General features: G+C 41.1%; 1 protein-coding gene across 1 annotated transcript; it reads left to right on the forward strand.

Moving 5' to 3' along the window:
• The first annotated feature begins 228 nt into the window (after positions 1-228).
• Positions 229-11,780, forward strand: rundc3ab (RUN domain containing 3Ab). Its single transcript, XM_080454937.1, has 11 exons — positions 229-412; positions 4,455-4,570; positions 5,101-5,228; positions 5,519-5,604; positions 6,076-6,165; positions 6,726-6,806; positions 7,576-7,744; positions 9,017-9,174; positions 9,979-10,098; positions 10,432-10,535; positions 10,691-11,780. The coding sequence occupies exons 1-11, from the start codon at positions 297-299 to the stop codon at positions 10,831-10,833; spliced, it is 1,311 nt and encodes a 436-aa protein (XP_080311063.1). The 5' UTR covers positions 229-296; the 3' UTR covers positions 10,834-11,780.
• The last annotated feature ends 1,913 nt before the right edge of the window (positions 11,781-13,693 follow it).

A 13,693-nucleotide genomic window follows, 5' to 3' on the forward strand; every position in this document is an offset into this window, starting at 1 on the left:
TCACAATGCAATGCTTCGCACTGTGTCCCATAAAAATTGGTCTGACCCAAAGATGGGTCCCGACCCACTGTTTGGGAAACAGTGTAGCTAGCTACGAAAGCAGCTGCTGCCTCCTTCACTCTTCCATCCGATATGCAGATAGGAACCGCCCCCTATAGGATCCACCCCCTATAGGAACCGCCCCCTTCCTGTGGTCTGCATCCAGACAGTCCCATCTCGATCCGAGGGACGCATGAAGACCGTCGTCGGCCGGTAGGGAGGGAGATCCAGGGAGGGGTCCCGCGCTCTCCTCCTGGATGGAGCCAGGTTGTGTGCATCAGGCAGCGATGGCTCGCATGGGAGATATCGCGAAAAACAAGGCATCCACTCGCAATGTGTCAGTGGAGCGGAGAAACCTGCTCACCGTCTGCAGGTGACCGATTCATGCTCATATGATTTTGTGTTTAACAACATCTCAGTTCTGTGCTTAAAATGTAATGTGATGCCTCTTGAACTATGACTGGTCTGGTAGCCTATTCTATTTTCCTCTCTGTAAGAGAGGAGCCGTGTAGTATTGTCAATGTATTGTGTGATCTGTCTGTGTATTGTGTATTTATGTGTTTTTTTTTGTATCCTGATGTCTGCTTGGTACAATACGAATTTCCGCAAGGACAATAAAGCATCTATCTATCTAATAGTTCAGTAGAAATTGAAAGGCCTGATCGCTAGTGCATTTTGTATGCGTTTTTGTTTTGAACAAGGGCGATCGATGTAATTTAGCGTAGCCTAATAATGCTGATTCCTTTATCTCATAAGCTGCTGATGTTTCGGTCTTCTTTGCTATATTGCAACGTCAATAGCTATGTTGTAGTGTCTAGACTCAATACTAACTTGCTTTTTGTGTTGGCTGTGGTGCCTTGTCTTGTCAAAGCCTCGTATTTACGAGATCCACGCTTACGTCATTCCATAGCAAGTCCTTATTTATGAACTCAGACATAAGGACAACGGGCAGCAAGGATACAGGGAGGCACACCAGACCGTTTGTGGGAAAATAACGATGTCTGGCTTAATTTTTGGGAATAGAAGCTCCCAAGACCGGCTTTTTGAGAGTTGAGTGGTCTGTGGTGTCATCATCACGCATCACGAGACGTGAGATTTTTTTTTCCTCCCTGGTGATGATGTGGTTGCTATGACGACAACCTTCCGGGAGCAAGGACGTACAGTAGATGGTACCCCAGGGAGCCAGGACATAGAGGCAGTAAGGCCTCATTAGCAGTGGTGTGGACAGTACCTAACAGTGGTGGAAAAAGTACTAACATTTTTTACTTAAGTAAAAGTATCAATACTGCAATGTAGAAATACAGTAAAGTAAAACATTACAAATTTACAAATTTAAGTAAAAGTACAAAAGTATTGGTATCAAAATGTACTTAAAGTACCAAAAGTAGAAAGTACTCATTATGCAGAAAGTTTTCAAATGTATGAAATTATTTTGAAAATAGCTGATCTACAAGCTCATGCGTCGCATCGCGACCATGAGCTTGTAGATCGGTTATTCTCAAATGGGCGAAATGTATGTAGGGCTGAAGTGGTTACTGTATGTTTTGTAATAATTATCAAAATCAATTAACTAGTGACTAAAGTTTTCAAATAATTGTAGTGGAGTAAAAGTACAATATTTGCCTTTGAGATGTAGTGGAGTAGAAGTAAAAGTACTGAAAACTGGAAATACTCCAGTGAAGTAAAATACCTCAAAATTGTACTTAAGTACAGTACTTGAGTAAATATACTTAGTTACTTTACACCCCTGGTACCTAAGCTATAAGTACATTTACTCAAGTACTGTCCTTAAGTACAGTTTTGAGCTACATTAACTAAAATAAATCAATACTTTATAGCTCTTATACTCCACTATAAGATGCAAAAATATTTTATTTATTATTCCACTATAGGCTAATGATTTGAACACTTTAGTTTCAAGGTACTTTGTATATTTAGATTATTATTACAAAACATACATTAACCAGTCTTATTTTATACTTCGTCTATAAAAAAAAATAGCCGATCTACTTGTAAGCTCACGAGTCGCATCTTGTCGATCAGCTATTTTCTAAAGATTTTGTCAAATTTTGGAAACTTTTGAAAAACAAAACAAAAACAACAACAGTGAAATGGGACATTCTGCATACTGAGCAGCACTTTCACTTTTGGTACTTTAAGTATATTTTGATGGCAATACTTTTTTAGTTTTACTGAAGTAAAATGTTAAATACAGGCCTTTTACTTGTAACAGAATGCGTACTGTGTATATCTACATTGTGGTGTTGCTACTTTTACTCACGTAAACAATCGGAGTACTTCTACAACCCCTGCTCATTAGTATACATCAATACTTAACATTATATTCAAAATCAGATTTCACTGACAACCACCTTCCCTTATCCTAGTTACAACCGGCAATCTGGAACTTGTTTTAACCCCCAGTAATCTGCACCACATTATAAACATTATACTACAGTAAATGGCTTTTGGTGACTGGCAGAAATTATGTAACAAATCACGTGTCTGTAGTTGTGTTATGATCTGATCTCCGGTACATGTAGCCTACAAACACATGCATGAATATTATATACATGTATAACACGCCGTTACGTGCACAAATGCATGCACGCACACACGCTCGCACGCACACACACACACACACACACACACACACACACACACACACACACACACACACACACACACACACACACACACACACACACACACACACACACACGTACATACACATACAGTACACACACACACACACACACACACACACACACACACACACACACACACACACACACACACACACACACACACACACACACACACACACACACACACACACACACACACACAATAATTGTGCAGGCGAGCAACATTGCACCTATTAGCCGGGCAGCTGGTGAGCCTATGAGTGCTGTACTGTGGCCCTGCTTTCTGCTAGCCCAGGGGGGTGTAAGCAAATTACTGTCCAGGATCTGATCCAGGGTCAGATCCAGGATCTGACCAGGGTCAGACTAGCTGAAGGAGGCATTGTTACCCTGAGAACAATGGAGAGTGAAATCACTTGCCTAGCTGGCTTTGTTCCCGAGCCAGTGTTAAGATAAGCATTGTCTTAATGGAAAAATGCACGCTGGCACGCGCACATCCACACGCACACGCACACACACACATGTGTGTGTGTCATTATGTCACGCATGTTTTTATGTCTCTATTGTGCCATTTGTATGTTCGTGTACACAGTATATACAGTATGTATGCCCGAGCTAGAAACAAACTGTGTCTACCAATTCTAAAAGAGTGATATTTACAATAATCAATCATATAACCATAACCTGCTGTGTGATATTAATCAAAAATGTGTATCTAAAGATATGTTGCTCTATATGGACTAATATAGTGCACATCATCTACAGATTTGATATGTACAATGAATCACTAAATGTCCAGTAGAGGTCAGCTGATCATCACGCAACATTTCTCCATCTCATTGGACAAAGCGGATTTGACAGGCATGTTCTCTACGAATGGACTTCCTGAATTATTTAGTCTCTTAAGGACATAATTGTGCACTCAAGCTACGTTTGTTTGGTTACCACAGCACATGAGTCAGCTCAGTTCATTTCCAAAAGGAAGTAGGAATGTTAGTTAATGTAGTTGTATCTTTGTTATGCTGAAGTTGACAGCGATGATGTGCATAGTGAGTGACTCAGTGTGATCCTCTCTAATCACACTGAATGACTGACAGTTGGTGACTGATGTTTTAAAATGGAAGCATACTAGTGTGGAGTGTGGATATGGTCTGATCCTCTCGTCACACTGGGGTATTGTCACACCCTCATTTTGCATGTAAAATAAGGTTTTGTCCCCAAAAGCTGGAGCAGTCTTGGGACTTTGGTTGTTTCTGCTTTATACTCGTGAAATTGACATGTCACATGTAATGAATGATTACACCCCTGTGTGGTAAAGTGGATTGGCTTCTTGGAAATACAGAAAACTCTCTACAAAGCCTTCCTCACAGTAAAAGGTTGACACCATACACAAGTGTAGAGGTAGCAGCCCATCACATGGAGCCATGGTAAAATGCACGTGAGCCAAATGCTTATATCCTATCCACACAAACTTGCCCTTGCTTTTATGATGAGAGGGATCTCATACATTTAATGATACTAAGCATTACTCATTTATTACAGACAGCTGGCAACATTACTGAATTACTTCATTTCCGGTTTAGATGCATGATGTCAGTATGCATGATGTCAGTCTAATCAGACCTTTGCTGATGTGAAACAAGCTTGAGTTTGTGGATAAATTTGATCAGCGAATTTCCCGTGATGACTCGATTACCAGTAACCAAACTCTCTCTCGCTCTCTCTCTCTCTCTCTCTCTGCTTCTCTGTCTCACACGCCATCCTCTGCAGGTTCTCAGTGAAGACACTTTTAGAGAAGTACACAGCAGAGCCCATCGATGACTCATCAGAAGAATTCATCAACTTTGCAGCCATCCTGGAACACATCCTCAGCCACCGCTTTAAAGGCAATGACTATGATGAGGTTCTATGATGAGGACTATGATGAGGTCCAAAGGACAGACTATAGAGTGTATATATATATATATATATATATGCGTGTTTTTTATACCGGCAATAAATAAATTATAAAAACAAATCAATGCAAATACTGCATAGCGAATAGTCTGATTTACAGTTTAAGCCCTATTTTATACTTTGTTGTAGTATGTACAAAAATTGCGGAAATAGCCAATCTACACTTTGCGATGTAATGCGTTGTGAGTTTGTAGATCTGCTATTTTTTAAAATGGTATATTTTATTAGAATTGATTAAATAATTAACTGTTGCACCTCCCACGTGACCAACTGTATGGGATAGCAGATACAGGGGCTGCACGAGTGTGATTGGAATTGGCATAATTACTAAATTGGAAGAAAAAGGGAGAATAGAATCTATTGTTCTTTTAACTCATAAATGTTACTACTCAAAAATGTATTCAAGTCGTTATTGTAATTAATAAATAAATGATATTTATTCATACATTACTGTTTTCAGGCTCAGGGAGCTGGTTTGATGTCCAGCGTAGTTACTGGGACTTCATCCGTCTGGCCTGTGCTAAAGTCCCAAATAGCTGCATCAGCAGCATTGAGAACATTGAGAACATCAGCACTTCCAGCGCCAAGGCAAGTCCTACATTCTGATCTGCTTATTCATTTATTCTGCAATAATACTTTTGAAATGTTTTCTAATGAAAGACGATAGTCGTCTTTTAGTGTGTGTGACCAGTGCTCTTCAATATCAGAAGAAGAACACACTGGAGCAGCTCGGACAATAGGCCTCTTTATTAAGGTGCTTCTAAGTATAAAAACTAAGACTTGACTAACTTTAAGCGAGAGCCTGTTTGTGAGCTTCAAGGGTACGAGTGAACTGAGCATTAAGATCTTCTTTCTTAACTTTGTGTGTGAACTTTCAGGGTCGAGCCTGGATGAGAGTTGCTCTAATGGAGAAGAGACTGTCAGAGTACATCGCCACTGCTCTGAGAGACAGCAGGACCACCAGGTTAGAAGAACCAGCACACCTCACCATGTCATAAGCTTTGACAAGTGCTAATTGACCATATTCAGAAAGTGTCCATTTTGCCTTAGTGTAAGAGCTGTGTGAATATGGTCTAGTAGTCATGTCATGTCAGAAGCACGCTTTTCTGACATTGATTGATTGTCGTTTTAATTGGCGAATTTCCATATACATGAACATATATTTTATTTTATTTAGAAATTTCTGTTTCATGCATGCATCATCTCGTTTTCGTGATGTACACCTCTTTTGTTATTTTTACACATCTGTCAAAAGGGTATGTGTGTGTGTGTGTGTGTGTGTGTGTGTGTGTGTGTGTGTGTGTGTGTGTGTGTGTGTGTGTGTGTGTGTGTGTGTGTGTGTGTGTGTGTGTGTGTGTGTGTGTGTGTGTGTGTGTGTGTGTGTGTGTGTGTGTGTGTGTGTGTGTGTGTGTGTGTGTCTGTCTTCATGTTTTAGGAGGTTCTATGGAGAAGGAGCCATTATGTTGAGAGAGGAGGCTACTGTCCTAACAGGGATGCTCATCGGCCTCGGAGCCATAGACTTTAGGTATGTAACGTGGCATTTTTATTGTGAAATTAATCAGATCTTATCTTATCTTTATCAGATCAGATCGTATTTATTTGAATATCACTTCCTGTTGCTAATTCTTAGCAGAGTGCACTGTATTGGTCATTTTTACATTTTGCTCATACATCACATTAACCTCTGGCGAGGTGCGGTTTCCCACCGCCCGAGGTTTGACATAAGAGCAAAATGGCCACCATTTGAATATGGTAGAAGAAGGTATAACACCGGCACACTGGTTTAAAGCTCTCAAAACGTATTCTATTTAACGGTGCAACGTTTCGACCTTATAGGTCTTCATCTGGCAAATATATTGAATATTTGCCTAATATATTTGCGCCATTGAATAAAATATGTTGGGAGCTTTAAACCAGTGTGCAGATGTTTTACCTTTTTCTCCTTGATTCTTGCCTTGCCTGTCCAGCACCTGGCCTAAATGCAGGTACAAGATATTGATGTACACACAATCTCGTCTGTGCACTGCACCATCTGAATATGGACAATGGTTTCTTGGTGGATTTCATGGTACTCTCTGTCCGCAGTTTCTGTCTGAAAGGGGAAGCCTTGGATGGCAAATCAACGTCTGTGATTGACTATACACCATACTTGAAATTCACACAGAGGTAAATATTAATGACATGTGCTGATGCCACCGTTTCACACACAACACAAATTGTCAATGTAAAACTTGAAGTGTCAGCTAAATCACTTTTTGATCTGATCCATTACTCTTACTGGAGATTCAAGACTAAATAATAATTGTACAGTTATAGCAGTTTCTAGGAATTTGTCTCAGTGTGTTCAAAGTCCAATTACAGAATGGGACACTAGGTTGACATTTAATTATACCCTCACACAAAACCAATCAGAGTTGTGAGCTTGTAGATCGACTATTTTGATATATGGCGTAGAGAGAATATGGAGCCCTGGGGGACCCCAGTCAAGTAGTTCATAAACCATCATGATTTTTTAATACAAGGGCAGCATAGGTTGTCCTTTTCCATTAAATCCCTTTAAGAGGCACCTGCAGCGTTGCAAATAAACATAAACTATTTGTGTATAGCACAAGTTGTGGTGGGATTCTCCCATTACATACTTATTACATATTTATATAAATCTGGTTAAACTATTGACATTTGTATCAGTCCTTTCATTTAAAATGTATTAAGTTTCAAAACAAATTGGATTTCAAGGTTACCATAGTATTGCCCACACACACACACACACACACACACACACACACACACACACACACACACACACACACACACACACACACACACACACACACACACACACACACACACACACACACACAATTCCCCTATTCAATTCTCAATTCAATTTTCTTTAAACCTTCATGTAAATATTATTTGTCCGCATCACCTTCAGCTATGACTACCTGAGTGACGACGACGAGGACAGACATAGCGTTGACAGCAGTGCAAGTGACGACAGTGTCCCCGAGCATCCCTATGTCCCGTTGGTCCCTAATGAGGAGAGCTGGAGCACCAAGTGCCGCAAAATGGAGCAGAGATTCAAGATTGTCTACGCTCAGAAGGTGGGCAGCCGTCTTTGGTTTAATAAAAAGCTCAATAGATGTGTTGTTTGTTTGTTTATTTCAGATGTCAAACAATTAAGATACAACAATTTGTGTTGGAAATGTGAAGGAGATAAGTGCTGTAAAAACCCTTCAGGGCCTTGAGAAGTGGCATTCTCCAGGCAGCATATTACAGTAGAATTACAGCAATGTGGAGTATAATATAGACACTCATTTGTTACACAAGACTAAAAAACATTCATAATCATGAGACAGACACATACAGTAAAGAAAGGAAGAAATTCCTGTCTGTATATGCAAAATATACCAAGAAAGGAAACAACAACAAAGAAACAATAGCATTATTAGTTCATGTTAGAAGAGAGAGGTGAAGTATATAGATGAAAAGTTGAAGATAATATTTATTGATATCTCAAATACTGCGTGACTCAGCATATAGCTGTGTCAGGCATATGCAGTACATACACTAAGTGAATGTATTCTATTCATCCATTGAGAAATTTAGACCCTGGTGTCAGGTAGGACACCTGTCAATAAAGTTTTTTGAAGCATACGCCACACTGGATTGGCCACTAGATGCAGCACCATCTTTATTGTAGTTGAGACATCGTTGCAATCACCTCTCTCCATTGGAAGAGGGAGACAGCTATATACAGTATACAGCATATAAGCAGTTGAAATGAGTTTTCTTAGACGGGTGGCTGGAGTCTCCCTTAGCCAGGGGGTGAGAAGTTCAGTCTCCTGGGAGAGACTCAGAGTAGAGACACTGCTCCTACACTTGGAAAGGAGGTGGTTCGGCCATCTACGGATGCCTCCTGAGCGTCTCCCTAGGGAGGTCCTCTGGGCACGTCCCACTGGAAGGAGGCCCCCAGGCAGACCAAGGACCAGATGTGGGGATTATATCTCCACACTGGCCTTGGAACTGGCCTTGGATCCCCCAGGATGGAATGGCTAATGTTGCCCGGGAAAGAGAAGACTGGAGCTCAGATAGATGTATGTAAGTGTGTGTGTGTGTGTGTGTGTGTGTGTGTGTGTGTGTGTGTGTGTGTGTGTGTGTGTGTGTGTGTGTGTGTGTGTGTGTGTGTGTGTGTGTGTGTGTGTGTGTGTGTGTGTGTGTGTGTGTGTGTGTGTGTGTGTGTGTGTGTGTGTGTGTGTGTGTGTGTGTGTGTGTGTGTGTGTGTGTGTGTGTGTGTGTGTGTGTGTGTGTGTGTGTGTGTGTGTGTGTGTATTTATGTTGTATACACACAAACATACATTGGTATGTGCTGTCAGGGCTATCTGGAGGAGCTTGTGCGTCTGCGTGAGTCCCAGGAGAAGAACATGGCGGCAGAGAACAAGAAACTGAAGGCCAGGTTGGAGGAGCTAGAGAGCCAGAGCCAAGAAGAGAAGAGGGAACTTGAAGCCATTGTCTTAGAGCTACAGGAGCAACTGTGAGTGCAATACACAAGTATTCATATAACTGCATGTGAATTGCATACCTAAAGATGGTGGCCTCTTGGCCATGCATCATTTCGTGAGAGGGGAGAATGCAGGCCAGCATCTGCATGCCTCTCGTTCATTAATGCTTATTGAACCACCCCTTTCATTGCTTGTAACAACCTTAAAAGACCATTAAAAGACCATTGTCAATCAATACATGTCGTAAATAAACATTTTCCCATACATTTTGGTTATTGTGTTTGTTTATATTTTGTTCAAAATAACATAATTCCGTGTTCAGTAAGGATGTTTGAATTTTGCTCATAATTCACACTTTTATTGACAGACTATTTTCAGCTAGAGTTTCAAATTAATAAACACATTAAAATGTATTAAAACACAATGATAACATAACTTTGACAAAGAATAACCCCCAGTTATATTTAGCATATTGGGTGAACCATCTCAAGCAGTTGTCAAGTAGCTTCAAGTAGATTTTCACGGCTATGAACTGAATCCAAAGGCTTCCTCAAAAATGTATCAAACCACTGTATGCTTTGGAAGATGGTCGGCAGTAATGTCGTTATACCACAGGTAATAGTCAATGGGTTAAACATGCCAGACCACCAGTATGGCCTTTTCTAATTATGGTGATACAGTATGTGTAGGTCAGTTCAAAACATTATTACACTTCTTACCAGAAGCTTTAAAAGAAAAAAGAAAAAGACAAAGACAAAAATTAATTAATGGGAGATCTGGGTGGCTCTGTGCTGGGAGACCTGACTTTGATTACATTTGATCCTTGTGTTTTTCAGGACAAGCCTGATTCCATGTGACTCTAACCATTTGGCCAAAAACCTTACAATCCCCTTGGTCAACCAGTGGCCAACACTCCAGCCCTACAACAACCATGTGGACAACAAGCTATTCCGCAGGTACAAAACACCTTACTTCTTTGGTGAAAATAACTGGGGTAACAAAATGATAAACATTATTTTCCCCTTCCAGTTTTTTTCTGTCCTCATTCATTACATTAATAGAGAATAACCAACAGTGTGTGCATTCTGCATTGGGACAGACCACACTCATATTAACAACTTTAGCCTTGTTTATATTTAGTCATATGATACTGTCGCACAGCAAAATCTGGTTAAAAAAAGAAGAAGCCTATAATGACATGTCCAAAATAGGAACGCCAGGTTGAAAGTGGTTAAACCAGGTTGCAGTTACATTGTTGACCATAGTTGCTTTCCTTTGTGCACCTGTAGGAGGAGCTTCCCGAGCACTGAGCTTCTGTCAGTGGAAGTCAGCCTAGATTCCGACTCCCAGAGGACTGAGGGCAAACAGAACGGAGGAGCCTGGTGCACAGCAGGTACAGCAGACATACACGCCTTCTGATGCAGTTATGCGGTGGTCGCATGATCTGTTTTCGTGGAATGACCCATGAACAAACACACACAAGCAGGCTAGCATGCATATTTGCATGCATCATTGATCCTCCTGTGTATATGCCTCCCTCCCATCCAGATAAGGACTACACAACTTCTATGATGGGGCTGTGTGGATCCTTGGCCTCCCTTCCAAGCTGCAAGTCTCTGGCCAGCCTCAAGTCCAGTGAGTGCCTGGTCAACATCAGCACAGAGAACAGCCCTGCCCTCTCTCCCAGTTAGGGGGCGTCAGAGAAACACTGCCAACCACCCTCAGACACTGAGACAGTTCAACGTGAAAAAAAACAAAAACAGACTGCCGTTGGTGGAAGGACAGATGCTCTCTCTTTTGTGGTCCATTTAAAAGTCCCTTTACAGTTTCTCTCAGAGCCCAGCACTCTGGCAAGTTACAAAACACTGTTCTGCAAGGACTCTCTCGGTTTACGATAGAGTACTTCTCTATCTGGGACTATAAAAAAAGACAGGAATAGCTGCAGTACTGCCCAACGACCCCCTTCAGTTTCACTGTCTTTCATTGTTGTGACATGGTTACTGACCACAAACCAGTGGATGTTCGCCCTCTCTTGCTTCATGCTGCTCATTCTTACAGTATGTGATGTGATTGTCCCCACTGACCTACGCATTTAAACTCCCTCTACACAGTTGTAGTGTATGTCCATTTGTCTGTCTTATCAGTCTGCTAGTGGTATCTCATTCTGTGCACTGTATGCACTGGCAGAGCAGGACAAATGAACCGTTATAACCTTTTAGGAAACATCCAACGTAAGCAATGTTATAAACAGACTGTTTAATTGATGTAAGAGAAGTGAAGGGGTCATTTGTCTCATAAATTGTACTGTTGGGTTTTACGATCGTGTGCATGAGTTGAGGTGGCTTTGTGTTCTTAAGATCAATGAGGGGTTAGGCCTTATTCAGTGAAAAGTTGGATTTGGATTTCCAGGATGTGGCATGCAAGTCCTGCTGCGTACAAAGGTTTGCAGAGAAAACATCCAACCCAATTACAAATAAATGCAAAGGTGCATTGCAACTATGCAGAGTTTCATGTGACTTGTCCCACAAACCTGGCTTTATGGAGTCGTTTGTGCTGGACTGAAAATGAGAATTTTCTGTTTCTGTGTGTGTGTGTGTGTGTGTGTGTGTGTGTGTGTGTGTGTGTGTGTGTGTGTGTGTGTGTGTGTGTGTGTGTGTGTGTGTGTGTGTGTGTGTGTGTGTGTGTGTGTGTGTGTGTGTGTGCGCGCGCGCGCTTGCCTCTGTCTGTCTCTGTGTGCGCAAGCTGTTAGTTACTTGCTCATTTTTGTGTGCTATATTCTTTTTATACTATCATTTATATCATTACTTAATTGTTTTGTTGAACTTCATTTCAATTACTATCTCATGCAATGGAAGTTGGGATGGATCATGATATTTAAAACTGCAATAAACCTGCTTTTATTTTTTAAACATTATTATGCATGTGTGCTTTGGTTCTGTATTTGCAGTAGAGTATACACACATACATATACTGTACATACAAAATGATCCAGTGTATGTTTAAGAAACTCATCCCACAACCATTTAGATTTAAGCTGAGCACATTTTCGTATCCAACCCTTACCTTTGTAGCTTAACTTTGTGAACCATCACATCCTTCTTCAAATGTCCACCAAACAGTACAAAGGCTGTCCGAGGTCATAGGTTAATGGATTCATTAATTAGCACAGACAAATACACAGAGCTACACAAACAACAGCTGGAGGTTCCTTGTTAGTAGCTGGAAATAGATAATGCAGGAGACGCATTCCACATCGACATACTGTCCAATTAACTCCCTGGCTGTAAATGAATGGGTGCCTATGGGTCAAACAAAGTTGGGTCGACATTGTCTGGCTTTTGTTGTCTACCATTTTGTTCCAGTGACATCAATTGTTTGTGGCAGCTAAACTAGACAGATGAGCAAGGTGGACTCATGCTTCAATGCGTTTCCCTTTGGTGATAACGCTCATTCACTCACTCCCATTTCAAAGAGGCTGACGCAAGAGCCTGTTATCTTAGTGTAGGTTGAGGTCCGACATTGGGCTGGACATTATGGGCAGTCTGCTTTTGTGCCTCTGATAGATGAAAAGGACATTTGGACCCTCAATATGGCTCTGAGGTCTGTCTTTACAAGTTAGCTGCAACTGCATGTGTTATCTCGCCTCTCTTCTCCTGTCTTGGCTTTGGCACTCCCTTAAACTCAGTCTTAAGGACAGTTATCTCCCACAAAGCACACCGTCAGATACATGCACACACACCACCCAGAAGCAGCCCATGTTGGAGATACAGTACATCTCACAGTTAACCCTCAAATCCCACACACCCAGATAAGAGGATTTAATGTCCACCACAATGGCACAATGACAGAATTAATTAGCCCTTGAGTAAGTGAATTGATAAATGAACTACAAGCAATGTATTTAATCAGAGTACACAGATGAATGTCAAATTCATGGAATGGTTGATGAAGGCATACTTTTTAGTGTACTATATAGACTAAATAAGAATAAGAATATACTGTTTCCATGTACTGCCAAAGAATGTACATCACATCTCAATAGTTGATGTATGCAAGAGTCATTAATAACACAAAAAGCTGAAATCTTAGCTTTATTAACCACTTAAACCCAGCATCCTTATTGTGGGGAAGGCTTTCGCAGAAAATAGCAGATCGACAAGCTCACAACGCGACACAGTGAGCTTGTCGATCTGCTATTTTCAGCGAAAGCTTTCCCCACAATAACAGAAAACAGAAAAGACACTAGTATTGAGCCCTGAGGGACTATACCCATATGGAGTTTAAGTGGTTAACATAGTGGGGCTTGGCAGAACGACTTTTTCCTCAAAGCACCCAAACACTGAAAAAAAGAAAAAAAAAGAAAAAAAAATCAATCAATATGACGTATGTATTAGGGGGCGGAGACTGCAGAGTGCAGCTGCCTTCATTGTTCAGGTTTTGATGGATTGATGGTGAGCTGCCCAATGGACTGAGGGAAACAGATTTCACCAGCCAACCAAAACACAGATTCAAAGCTGGACCCACCCCCGACATAATTTAATTAGCGTTGCC

The sequence above is a fragment of the Gymnoscopelus braueri genome, assembly GCF_963280865.1.
Source record: "Gymnoscopelus braueri genome assembly, chromosome: 17".
In the NCBI taxonomy this organism is placed as follows: domain Eukaryota; kingdom Metazoa; phylum Chordata; class Actinopteri; order Myctophiformes; family Myctophidae; genus Gymnoscopelus; species Gymnoscopelus braueri.